A 14,248-nucleotide genomic window follows, 5' to 3' on the forward strand; every position below is an offset into this window, starting at 1 on the left:
TGCACTGCCGCCGACTGCGACTCTCCATGTCCTTTCTGGATACCCTTGACATTACTAGCAGCCACCTCCATGCCTTGGGCAATCTCTAAGGCCTTCTTGAAAGTCAACGTTGGGGTTTCCCCTAACAGGCGGCGTTGTATGCCGTCATTATTAATGCCGCATACCAATCTATCACAGAGCATGTCTTCCAACACCGCGCCGAAACCACAAAATTGGCCACAGACTGACCTGGCTTCCTGAAAGGGCTGTGAAACTTGCACCGATGGACTATCACAGAAGGTTTTGGATTGTGGTGATTTCCCACGAGCTTGACCAGTTCATCATATGGAATGTCCCCTGGTTTCCACGGTGTGGCTAAGTTCCTTATTAGCTTGTAAGTCTTCGCCCCACATGCACTCAGGAGAATAGAGCGCTTCTTAGCTTCCTCAGTAATTCTATTAGCACAGAAAACGTGTCCCAACCTTTCCTCGTACTCCAGCCAGTCCTTGGTTCCCTCCACAAATACACTGATAGTCCCAAACGTAACCATCTGAACGTGAGGCTCCTTATTGGCGCTGCTGCTCCTGTTCGAAACGCACCAACACGTCCACAAAACCAGTTTTCACCTCGTCGCCAAAAATATATGGTAACTTCTACTTTGAAAAGGCACACTCGACAACTTCATGCCCAAAGAAACAACTTCATCTCGAATGTCAAAACCGTTATGTGTATATAGAGGCTTTCACAACCCGTACGGCATGGCAGGAACACTATATACAAAGCACACCAGAAGGAAAAAGAACAGAAGTAAACCCCCCCCATCCTAATTAGTATTAACTTACTTTTAATAATGCTCACATTACAACAGAAGATATAACACCTGCAAGCAAAATCAGGGATTTTGATGAAAAGTCTTGTTTGACTAATCAATTTAAATTCTTCTAAGATGTGACTAATAGTTCTCATTGTTCCCTTCTTACCCCTCCTCTTTATCTGCCCATCACCTCTCTCTTGTGCCTCTCCTCCTTCCCCTTCTTCCAGGGTCCATTGCCCCTCCTATCAGATTCTTTCTTCTTTATATTTTCCCTTTATATTTTCAACCAATCACCTCCCAGCATCTTACATTATCCCCTCCCCCATCCACCACCTTTCTCTCCTATCAGTCACCTGCCAGCTTGTACCACTTCCCCTCCCCCTACCTTCTTCCTGTGGCTTCTGCTCCTTTTCTTTCCAGTCACGACGAAGGGTCTCAGCCTGTAACTTTGATTCTTTATTTCCCTCCACAAGTGCTGCCTGACCTGCTGAGTTCATCCAGTACTTTGTGTTTGTTGCTCAGTGGGTAGACTGGAGCTGGAGTGCCATAAGGAGGAGGGAGAGGGTCTTTAGAATGGTCAGATGCTAATCAAGCAGGCTGCTTTATCCTGGACGGTGCTGAGCTTTGTAATTTTAATTTTATTTAGAGAGATACAGCATGTTAACAGGCCCCCTGTGGCCGAATCTACTAACCCGTACGTCTTTGGAATGTGGGAGGACACCAGAGCACCCGGAGGAAACCCACATGGTCACAGGGAGAACGTAGACCGCAATGGAGTTGAACCTGGGTCTCTGGCACTGTAACATCGACATGCTACCATGCTGGCCCAACCCCTATGGCCTCTGTTTAGCCATTCCCATTCATGCAAGTGAGTATTCCATCATGCTCCTGACAGTTCTGGTAGCTTCACTGCGAGGCCCTGATTCAAGGTGCCCAACCTCTGGCTTGTTCTTATGGCCACAGAGTTTATATAGCGGAGTTTCCAGCCAGTAGGTAAAGACTTGGCAATAGTGGTGCCTTTGAATGTCAGGGTAGGTTTTAGACGGTTACTTGTTAGAACGGTCATTTTGTGCAGTGGATACAAGTGTTTAACCTACTTCGCAATCAATCTAACCCTTCCCTCCTGTATACACCATAACCTCCATTTTTCTTTCATACATGTGCCTATCTAAGAGTCTCTTACAATTCTGTAATGTATCTGCCTCTACCACACCCCCAACAATGCATTCCAGGTACTTACCACTCTCTCAAACGTGAGAAAGGGGTAGAATGCTCAATGAGGTGGGGGGGGGGGAAGTAACACAAACTGGCAGCCAGCTGCCTGGCCTGCTGAGTTCCTCTAGCATTTTGGGTGTTTAACTTGCCACCGTCTGTGTGTAAAATCCTACCTTCGACACCTCACCTCAAATTTCCTCCAATCACCATAAAAGGATGCCCCCTGGTATTATGCTGCTCTGGGAAAAAAGACTCTGGCTGTTCTCTCTGTCTATGCACCTTATAAACCTATACACCTCTCTCAAGTCACCTCTCATCCTCCTTTGCTCCAAAGAGAAAGGCACTGGCTCGCTCAACTGTTGCACATAAGACATGGTCTCCAATCCAGGCAGCATCCTGGTAAGTCTCCTCTGCACCCTCTCTAAAGCTTCCACATCCTTCCTGTAATGAGGCGACCAGAACTGAAAACCAGAGGCTCTTGATCTGAATACTCAATTAACTGAAGGCCAACATACCATTTACCTTCTTAAACATTCTATCAAGTTGTGAGGCAATTTCGAGGGATCTATGGATGTGGATCCTGAGATGGCTCTGGTCATCCATACTGCCAAGAATCCTGCCATTAACCTTCTACTCTGCGTTCAAGTTTGACCTCCCAAAGTGTAGCAACGTGATAGGTTAAAAAGACGATAACATGATACTTGAAATATATGATAACCAATACTTACAAATTCTCAATAGGAATGGACAAGGGCAATATGGATTGATGAAAGGGAAATCATGATTGACAACACCACTGTAGTTTTTCAAAGTTGTGAATAAAATATTGGTGTCCTTGATCAAAACACATTGGATTGAGGGAAGTATACTTGCATGCATTGAAAATTGGCTGACAGACAAGAATGAGATTAGTATAAATGAGGTTATTTTTCAAGACGCCAGGCAGTGGAACTGTGATTAGTGGAATACCACAGAGATCTACACATGGCCCGAGCTATGTAGTAACTTAGATGAGGCATCCAAATGTAAATATCCACATTGGATTCAAGATTCAAAATTACAGAATGGCTACAAGGTGAAGGAAATCAATCGGGCCCTTAAAAGGGCCGACAAAAAACCAGGAAACCTAACAACAAGGAGGAACCCGTTGCTACCGCCTGTCTTCCCTGTATTTCCACAGTTTCTGGAAGGATTGCCAGGATCCTTAAGAAATATGAAATTAATACCATCCACAAACATGTAAGGAAGCTCAAATCAGAGCTTCTACAGGTCAAAGACTCAAGACGCTAGCATTTACAGGATTCCTTGTGAACACAGAGCGTTGTATATCGGCCAGACAGAGCGCACAGTGGAAACTCACATCAAGGAGCACAGGAGGTGTAACCGTTTGGGTTACCTGGAGAAATTGGTGGTAGCAGAACACTGCACTCACAATGGCCAAAGAATTGACATAGACAGCACAAGCTGTTGTGCCACACCAATGGCTTTTGGGACAGCCTGGTGAAAGAAGCCATTGAAATAAAACTAGAGAAAAGGGATTTTAACAAAGACAAATGTCTCATTCTAAGTAAGAACCGGAATTTGATTGTAAACAAGGTGGGACAGCAGAAACCTGATTGGATGAGGACCAACCAATCAGGAGGTATATACGACGGGGGTATAAATACCACCAGACCGGACATGCCCAGGCATCATCCCTGATGAAGATGGCAGAGTATGTCAATGAAACGTCAGTTAAAATCAATACTTGTACCCGGTAGGAAGCCCGAGAAGAGTTTATTAGCCACATAGAACTTCTAAGGATATATTTTTATCAATGAAACATTATTCAGCACCTACGCACTACTGAACAAATGAAAGCACAACACAGGTAAATGAAGAAATTATAACTATAGAAAAAAGTTAACCAATAGAAGAGCATGACCCTTCAAGAAGACATCTAATGACCTGAGCAGACCAGATGTCGACAAGGAAGCTTTGAACAACAGGCTTAGAGTCGGAGGGCAGAGCTTAGTCAAGATGGCGCTAAACAGCGACTCCTTTGCTGGCATCTTCGGAAACAGCTCTTTTTCCATCTTTAGTATCTCTATTTCTCCTTTTCAGGGTTCTTTTGAAGACCCAGACCTGGAGTTACATGCTGACTTGCGCATTGGTGCGTGGCCAGGTGGTTGTTGGTGCGTGGCCAAGTGGTTAAGGCGTTGGACTAGTGATCTGAAGGTCGTGAGTTCGAACCTCAGCTGAGGCAGCATGTTGTGTCCTTGAGCAAGGCACCTAACCACACATTGCTCCTGCACGTTTATAGCCCAGAGGCGGCAGATGGTGCAGTATGGAAAAGACAAGACTTCGGTTCTTTGCAGAAATGGGACCTGTTCTCGGGGTTCCTGAACATTGTGGTGTGAGTCCCAAGGCTGCTATACCTTCTTCCTGATGGCAACAGCGAGAAGAGAGCATGGCGTGAGCGGTGGGAGTTCCTTATGATGGATGCTGCTTTCCTGCAAGAACCATCTGTGTAGATATGCTCAATGGTGGGGAGGGCTTTACCTGTGATGGACTGGGCTGTGTCCACTACTTTTTGTAGGATTTTCCATTCAAGGGTGTATCCATACCAGGCTGTGATGCAGTCAGTCAATGTACTCTCCACCACACATGTATAGAAGTTAGAAAACAGAACATAAAACCGTACAGCACAGGAAAAGGCCTTTCACCAATGCTGCTTGTACCAACCATGATATCCATCCAAACTAATCCCATTTGCCTGAACATCGTCCACGTCCCTCCACTTCCTGTCTCTTCATGTGTCTATCTAAATGTCTCTTAAATGTCACCATAACATCTGCCCCTGGAGGTTGCAGGGGCATGAGTGGCACTTGTTCTGCTTGCAAGGAAAAGTGCCAGGAGAAAGTTGGGGGGGGTGGGGCAGGAAAGACGTGGTTGGTGGTGGGATCCCGTTGGAGATAGCGGAAGTTTCGGAGAATTATATGCCGGTCGTGGAGGCTGGTGGGGTGGTTGTTGAGGACAAGGAACCCTATCATTGCTGGCGTGGTGGGTGGATGGTGCGAGGGCAGACATGCACGAAATGGAAGAGATGCGGGTGAGGGCAACGTCGATGGTGGAGGAAGGAAGCCATAACTGCCCCTATGCCTCTTCCCTCCCTACCACTGAGGGTCCCAAACAGTCCTTCCAGGTGAGGCAACACTCTATCTGTAAAGCTCTTGCTGTCATCTACTGTATCGCCTGCTCCCAGTGTGGCCCCCTGTATATCAGTCAGACCCAACATAGACTGGGAGATGGCTTTCCCAAGCACCCACACTCTGTCTTCCCAAAAAAGCGGGATCTCCCCATGGCCACCCATTTCAATTCCACTTCCCACTCTGACTTGTCAGTCCATGGCCTTCCCTACTACCTCAGTGAGGTCACACTCAGGTTGGAGAAGCAACACCTTAACTCTGTCTGAGTAGATTCCAACCTGATGGCATGAACATCGATTTCTCAAACTTCCAGTAATTGCAACCCCCTCCCTTCACCATTCCCCACTCCCATTTCCATCTCTCACCTTATCTCCTTACCCGCCAATCACCTCCCTCTAGTGCTCCTCTCCCTTTTCTTTCTTCCATGGCCTTCTGTCCTCTCCTATCAGATTCCCCCTTCTCCAGCCCTGTATCTCTTTCCTAGCTCTTCACCCCTCCCCCTTTCCCAGTTTCACCTATCACTTACTACGTTGTACTTCTTCCTCCCCTCCCCCACACCTTCTTACTCTGACCTCATCTTTTTTCCCTCCAGTCCAGTCTACCTGAAACATCAACTGTTTACTCTTTTTCCACAGATGCTGCCTGGCCTCCTGAGTTCCTCCAGCACTTTGTGTGTGGCACTTGGATTTCCAGTTGGCTCAATGATAGGATGCAGATGGCAATGGCCAAAGGTTGCTTCTCGGATTGGAGGCCTATGACTCGTGGTAAACACAAAATACTCTGCAGAGGCTGGGGTCAAAGCAACACTCACAACACGCTGGAGGAACCTAGCAGGTTGGGGAGCATCCGTGGAAATGATCAGTCAACGTTTTGGGCCGGAACCCTTCGTCAGGACAGAAGAGGGAGAGGGCAGTGGCCCTATAAAGATGGTGGGAGGAGGGTGGGAAGGAGAAGGCTGGTAGGTGCCGGGTGAAAAACTGGTAAGGGGAAAGATAAAGGGGTGGGGGAGGGGATAGGCAGGAAAGGTCTATCCCCTCCCTTCTTTATAGGGCCTCTGCCCCCTCCCTCTTCTGTTCTGACGAAGGGTTCCGGCCTGAAACGTTGACTGATCGTTTCCACGGATGCTGCCCATCCTGCTGAGTTCCTCCAGCATGTTGTGAGTGTTGCTTTGACTAGTGGTGTGGCATGGTTAGGGCTGGGACCTGTGTTGTATGTTATTGATATAAAGGATCTGGATGTGAAAGTATAAGGCGAGGTTGGTAAGTCTGCGGATGGTAGTAAAAGAGATGGTATTGTAGACAGTGAAAAGGACTAACAAAGTTATCAGCTAGGTAAGGTGGCAGTATCTGTTAGGCTGTCCAGCTGGTGGAACCACGGCTTGGGTGATCCTGACCACAGCTGGCACATCTGAGTTGGGGCTGCACATCTGGTTTGCACATCTGTTCCTCCTCCTCCTCTGATTGGCCCAAATTCTCATTCGCCCTCCCCCGCCGCTTCCTCTGTCGTCATCGGAAGTGCCGCAGAGGCTGTCAACATGCAAGATGGCGGCTCATCATCGGCAGAACACGGCGGCGCGAAGAAAAGTCCAGGTGAGGGTCAGTCACCCGTCCGTGGCGCCGCCGGGGCCGACGCTTGTCTGAACCCAGCGCCTGGAGTCGCTGCAGGTGCGGGGCCCCCGGCCTTTCGTGCTCGGTGAAGGAGGAGGATTCCCAGTCACGGCTGGCTCCGCACTGGAGCCGTGTCCAGGAGGAATCCCCCGTCACCCAGCCAGTATCTGTCCTCTAGTCTAATACCGCTGAGACTGACCTGGTTATTATCACTAGTTCAGGCAGCAATTATTAATCTGGTTGTTATTGCTGGTTCAGACGGCCGTTACTGATCTTGTTATTACATTTACGGTTTACTCCAAGATTGCCCTCATTGAAACAGTGACTACACTGCAAAAGTGCTTCATTAGCTTGAGGTCTGATAGCAAGCCCGTTTCTGACTTACCGTTGGGAATACATTACTTATTTTAACTCCTGTTATTTTCTCATCATTTATTCTAGCTTTGAAAAATATGGTGATTGGTCACACTCGTTTGCAGTGATCTTCACATCTGTATTTAAGATAGTATGGATGATGGTAGACATGTTTGCAGACGGTTGAGAGCAGACACATGTAATGCTGCTGGGGAGTGACGGGGGATGCGTTAATCATAATCATAATGACTCCCAGTTAACTACTTTTCTTTGTTTTAACAGTCTCCTTGTTTTTAAGTCACTTTGTTACCCTGAACCTCTTCAATCTCCTATATTGATGTTACTCCAATTTTGATCTCTTACCCATCCCTGAATGTACTGTCCACATCACTGGGAACTACTAGAGCCCTGAATTTAGAATTACTGTACCTCCAAGAACTTTTCTGCTATGCTGCACCAAAATCTAGCATCCACGACAGGACCACGGGCCTTAAAAACAGTCACTTTCCCCAAACAGTAAGGCTAATCAACACCTCCACCTACTAACCCACTCCTCCATACCCCAAACACCACGACTTTATCATTTCCTGACAGAGTCACCTTATGTACAGACACTCCTGTGCCTAGTGTCACTTTATGGACATACATATAACCTATGTATTTATGTTTTTTTTATTATAGTGTTCTTTATCGTATTGTGCATATTTTTATCCTACATTGGATCCACAGTGGTAACTATTTTGTTCTCCTTTATACTTTTGTTCTCCTGTACTGGAAATAACATGAAATAATTATGAATCTTGAACAGTCCCGAAAAATAAGAGATCATATTAAAACATGTAGTTCTAAATGGACGTTGAACCCATGAACTCTACCTCACTTTTTAAAATTATCTGTCTTTAATTTAACTATATACTTGCTGTAATTTACTTATTTTTTCTATCTTTTCATGTATTGCATTGTACTGCTGCCACTTAGTTAACAAATTTCACGACATATGCTTGTGATATTAAAAACAAGAGAAAATCTGCAACACACACAACATGCTGGAGGAACTCAGCAGGCCAGGCAGCATCTATGAAAAAGAGTAAATAGTCGACGTTTTGGGCCAAGACTTTACTGTCTTCCGTAGATGCTGCCTGGCCTGCTGGGTTCCTCCAGCATTTTGTATGTGTTGCCAGTGATATTAAATCTGACTCTGATGGAATAAACTGTTTAGAAACTGAGGAGGTTTTCCCTTGGAATTTAGAATCAGGGATATAGTTTCAGAATAAGGTGTTGTACATTTACAATGGAGAAGCCCTTTACCTTTGAAGAAGGTTGTGAATCTTTGAAAATCTGTACCCAAGTGAACCTTGCAAGTCCTTGAATGAATTCAGGGATCCAGCAGGAAAATGTTTGGACCATAAGGGAGTTGTCAGGAATACACAGGAAAGTGAGGCGAGGGCAGGTCAAACTAGCCATGAGTTTATTAAATAGTGAAACTGATTATGGCCTACCGCTCTTTTGTTCTAATGTGTTTGATCTCGAGAACTTTTCAAGGCATTTAACACAAGAACAATGGATTAATATACACACATACATTGCCAATGCTTTTTGCCATCTCTATCTTTGATGTGTGTGGTTAAGATTTGGTAGCTGTATTTGACAGTCAGTATGCTTAATCAGGAAATCGGTTTGACTTGATATAATTTAGTCTAGTGAATCCTGTCCTCGATTTACATGGAACCACTAAGCACATTTCACATGTTATTTTAGAATTAGGTTCAGTAATGGAACCAGTGTGACAATATTCTGAATGTGTGAAAGACAGCTGGGAAGCACCTAGTTAGGATATTCTGTACTAATTATTTGGCTAGACACCACATCTTTTTCTAAGCTCGCTGTGACCCATTTCAAGAAGGATGAAATTTGAAATCTGGAACCTGTAGTGCAGACGATAAACACGAGAAAATCTGCAGATGCTGGAAATCCAGAGCAACACACACAAATGCTGGTGGAACTCAGCAGGTCAAGCAGCATCTATGGAAATTAATAAACGGTTGACATTTCAGCCCGACACCCTCCTTCAGACTGTTTGTTTTCATGCTTGAGCTGATCTTGCAAGGAGGTTTCACAAGCCCACCACTGCATATTGCACATGTCCAAGTAATAACTTGAAAGCTTTAAAAGAAAAAGAAATCAAAGATGCATCACTGCTTTTAATCCCCACAGAGCCTTTGTGAACAATGCGTGGGAATTTGAATATCATTGTACATTTCTCCAGCAGGAGAGCCTTATTTTTATTTATTTCGCTGTGATGAGCAATTAGTTTTTATTAGCTTCTATAGTGACAAGCTGGTACTACCATTTTGTAGATTTGCCATAAGACACGAGATCAGAATTAAGTCATTCAGCCGATCGAACTTACAATCAAATAAGCCATTTATTAAGATTTTGCCATATCAGGTTGTATGTACATTCCCACATTGCTGATGGCAAACTTTCACCCCACCCATTTGCATATCAAGAGTCTTTACATTCAACATATTCAATGGCGTGCTTCCACCAAAATTAAGGATCCTCTGAGACAGGGGTTCCCAACCATTAACTCCTCGGTTAATGGTGGGGGGCTATGGCATAAAAAGGTTGGGAACCCCTGGCCTAAGAGAAACCATTTTGTCTCATCTCCATAGCATGATCACTTGAATCAAGTATGATATTCTCCTAAGACCGTGAAGTCACACCATTTCACCATTAACCAAGGGGACCATGGAACCCAGGTTGGAACCCCTGTCCTAAGGAGTTATTGCCTTCATGGAGAATGCCTGTTTAACCTGGGCAGGCTGATGGATGGGTGGCTATCACATGTTCCTTCACAAATCAGGGTCAGGATCCAGTGGCATGGAGTACAAGAGGACTGGGGACCCTTCACAGCTGCAGCTTTCCTCTGCCATCACTGCTGTTGTGATGTGCCATCATCTTCCACCAGTTCCACTGTTGAAGTCTTTACTGGATCGCTGTTTGTCTGGAACATCTCACTTGACCTTACCGCCATGGGTGACCCTACCAGGAGCTGAGCTCCAGGCAGCATTGCTCTGGGGATCACAAGCTTCTGTACCATCACGATGTGATGATCATTGGAGAAAGATCTCTGTATTCAGTGGCAGCCTCTTTTCTAAGTTGTAATTCCTCGCCCACCCTCTCTCCTTCACCTCTAGATTCTCTCAATAAAGAAAATCTTTTCACATCAGCCGTCTCAACACTCCTCAAAATTTTGCGTATTTCAATCATCCTCTCCCTTTCTTCTAAGCAAGAGCAGTTATGGAGAAAGCACAGTAGCACCTTTACTTTCTCAGGAGTTTTCTGAGATTTGGCATGACACCCAAGACCTTGACAAACTTCTATAGAAGTGTAGTGGAGAGTATAATGTCTGGCAGCACCACAGCCTGGTATGGAAACACCAATGCCCTTGAACAGAAAATCTTATGAAAAGTAGTGGATACGGCCCAGTCCATCACCGGTAAAGCCTGCCCAACCACTGAGTACATCTACATGAAACTCTGTTGCAGGAAAGCAGCATCCATCTTCAGGGACGCCCGTCACCCAGGACATGCTCCCTTGTTGCTGCCCCATCAGAAAGAAGGTACAAGAGCCTCGGTACTCACAGCAGATAGGTTCAGGAACAGTTACTGCCCCTCAGCCATCAAGCTCTGGAACCAAAGGGGATAACTTCACTTGCCCCATCACTGAACTGTTCCCATAGCCAATGGACTCACTTTCAAGGATTCTTCATCTCATTTCTCAATATTTCTTGCTTATTTATTTATTGTAATTATTTCTTCTTTTTGAATTTGCAGTTGTTTGTCTGCTGCACTCTGGTTGAACGCCCTAGTTGGGCAGCCTTTCATTGATTCTGTTATAGTTATTATTCTATAGACTTTTCGAGTATGCCCATAAGAAAATAAATCTCAGGGTTGGATATGGTGACATGTATGTACTTTGATAATAAATTTTGCTTTGAACTTTAAACACCAGCAGACATAAACCCTAATATTTTAAGAGCAGTGCAGCACTTTGGCTCATGATGTCTGTGCTGACTGTAATGCCAAATGTAAACTGGTTCTACTGTATTTGTCTGTGCATGATCCACATCTGTCCATTTCCTTCATATTCATGTGTCTGTCTAAATCCCCCCTAGACAGCATTATTGTGTCCACCTCCTCCACCACCCTTGGAGTGTATTTCAGCACCTACCACTCTCTGTACATAAAGGAAAACTTGTCCCATGCAAGCAACACACACAAAATGCTGGAGGAACTCAGCAGGCCAGGCAGCATCTATGGAAAAGAGTACAGAAAAAAAGATCTCCAGTCCTGCTGAAGGGTCTCAGCCTAAAACATCAGCTGTACTCTTCTGTATAGATGCTGCCTGGTGTGCTGAGTTCCTCCAGCATTTTGTGTGTGTTGCTTGGGTTTCCAGCATCTACAGATTTTCTCTTGTTTGTCCCATGCATCTCCCTTGAGCTTTTTGCTTTCATTTTAAAGCTGTGTTCTTGTATTTGATAATTTCACCCTGGGAGAAAGCCTAACTAGTTACCTTATTGAAACCTCTAATTTTGCAAACCTCTATCTGGTCGCCCCTCAGCTTCGTGCTCTAGAGAAAACAATCCAAGTCCGTCCAGCTTCTTTCTTTTGGCTAATATTCTCTAATCAAGGCAGCATTCTGATGAATCGCTGCACCCTCTCTGAAGCTTCTATACCAGGGGTTCCCAACCTTTTTTATACCATGGACCTCTACCATTAACCAAGGGGTCTATGGACCCAGGTTGGGAGGCCCCTGCTCTATATCCTTTCTATAATGGGGTAACTGTACAGAACACTATTCTAAGTGCATCCCAGATGAAGATTGATATAGCAATGTAGTCTGACCAAAGTTTTATTCCAAGTTTTCTCAAAAGAAAGCTGCCATTCCAGGTGTTAGCCTACTAAACGAGCTTTGAACTGCTGCACACAGAAAATGCTGGAGGAACTCAGCAGGCCAGGCAGCATCTATGGGAAAAAAAGTACAGTCGAAGTTTCGGGCTGTAACCTTTGGGCAGGGCTGGAGAAAAAAAGCTGAGGAGTAGATTTAAAAGGTGGGGGAGGGTAGAGGGAACCTCCAGGTGATAGGTGAAACCAGGAGGGGGAGGGATGAAGTAAAGAGCTGGGAAGTTGATTGGTGAGATGAACTGAGAGAGGGAAAAAGGGATGGGAAATGTGGGGGCGCGGGGTGGGATGATGGGGGGGGTTGTTTGGGGGCATTACCGGAAGTTAGAGAAGTCGATGTTCATGCCATCAGATTGGAGGCTACCCAAACGGAATATAAAGTGTTGCTCCTCCAACCTAAGTGGCCTCATCACAACAATGGAGGAGGCCATGGATGAACATATTGGAATGGAAATGGGAAGTGGAATTAAAATGGTGGTCAGTAGGAACAACAACTTGTTTTGGCAGACGGAGCAGAGATGCTTGGTGAAGCGGTCTCCCAGTCTACGTTGGGTCTCACTGATATGCAGGAGTCCACACCAGGAGCACCAAACACTGTAAATAACCTCAATAGACTCACAGGAACTGCTAATACATTTGTATTGTTCTTGAGATTAGGAAACCAATACAATACACCCAGTTCCCTCGGCATTGCAGAGTACTGTCCTTTTCCACTATTTGGAGAAAATCCCACTTTACTTATTTCTGACAAAGGACAATTTTGTATTGTGCCACATATGCTCCATTTGTTCAATCTACCTTTCATAGCCTCATCTTTTTCCTTTGCTTTGGTTTCCAACCTGTTTTGTACTGTCAGCAAATTTGACAAACATGCCCTCAGTCCAATTCACACACTTTGCAGTAAGTTGAGGCTCCAAAACCAGTCCCTGTGACGTGAAATCTTGTTAAATTTTGCCGAACAAAAAAGGACCCATTTTCCACTCTGTTTCTTGTTAGTGAGTCATTCTTTTATCTACCCTGTTCATAGGTCCTATGCCATGATCTTCATTCTTGTACAATAATATTTCATGCCAAACTTTATAACAGGCATTCTGGAAATCCAAGTACGACCACAGGTTCCTCTTCATCCACAGCACCTTGAGAAAATATACTCAGTGGCCACCTTATTGGGCACTGGAGTGGTCTTTTGCTGCTGCAGCTTGTCCACATCAAGATTTGATGTGCTATGCAATGCCCTTCTGCACACCACTGTGATGCAAGGTCATTTGAGTTACTGTCGCCTTCCTGTGAGTTTAAACCAGTCTGGCCTTTCTCCTTTGACCTCTCATTAACAAGACATTTTCACCCATAAAATTGACACTCGCTGGATGTTTTTTGTTGTTTTTCGCACCATTCTCTGTAAGCTCTAGAGATTGTTGAGCGTGAAAATCCCAGGAGATCGGCAGTTTCTGAAGTACTCAAACCACCCTCTTTGACACCAGCAATCGTCCCATATCTGCGTACTTTTTTGCACTGGGTTGCTGCCACATGATTGGCTGATTAGATATTTGCATTAACGTGCGGGTATACCTAATAAACTGGCCATAGTGTATATTGAAAAATGAAAGCGTAAACAGCAACATTGTTTTCTCAATAATGCATGGTTCTGTTGGGAGGATAAGCCTAGAGCTGGGGTTCACAGACCCTCGGTTAACGGTCGGGGACCATGGCATAAAAAAGGTTGGGAACCCCTGACCCAGAGGAAGGTCTAAAATTTCTGCTGGCTGATGATACATCACAGTGTTCTATTCATGGTAATTTGATTAAAACAGCTTGTCAAAGATTGTAGTAAATCTAGGCTGGCAATTTTGTTGAATATTTACTTTCAACTAGAGCCATTCTGGCAGCTTTTCACTTTCTGCTGCATTCCAGCACAGGTCCCCTAGAGATGAAAACCTTAATCCCAAGTCTTTGCTTTGCCATAAAGCAGGAGTGGCCAACCTCTTACATTCCAAGCGTCAGTTTTTTCACGCACGAGTTCAGATGCGCCATACAGCTCTTGTACCCCATTCAATTCTTGTAAACATATGTTAATATAGACATATTTAGCGTTTTTACATGATATATTGATTTGAAACAAGATGA

At 44.9% G+C, this 14,248-nt stretch overlaps 1 protein-coding gene across 1 annotated transcript in view; it reads left to right on the plus strand.

Annotated features, from left to right (window-relative positions):
• The first annotated feature begins 6,710 nt into the window (after positions 1 to 6,710).
• Positions 6,711 to 14,248, plus strand: part of LOC140195567 (WD repeat-containing protein 48) — a 116,601-nt gene continuing 109,063 nt past the window's right edge. The window contains exon 1 of the mRNA XM_072254131.1: positions 6,711 to 6,785. Coding sequence (XP_072110232.1) covers positions 6,738 to 6,785 — 48 coding nt within the window. The 5' untranslated portion in view covers positions 6,711 to 6,737. The remainder of the gene's footprint in view (positions 6,786 to 14,248) is intronic.

Source organism: Mobula birostris, chromosome 3, assembly GCF_030028105.1.
Source record: "Mobula birostris isolate sMobBir1 chromosome 3, sMobBir1.hap1, whole genome shotgun sequence".
In the NCBI taxonomy this organism is placed as follows: Eukaryota; Metazoa; Chordata; class Chondrichthyes; order Myliobatiformes; family Myliobatidae; genus Mobula; species Mobula birostris.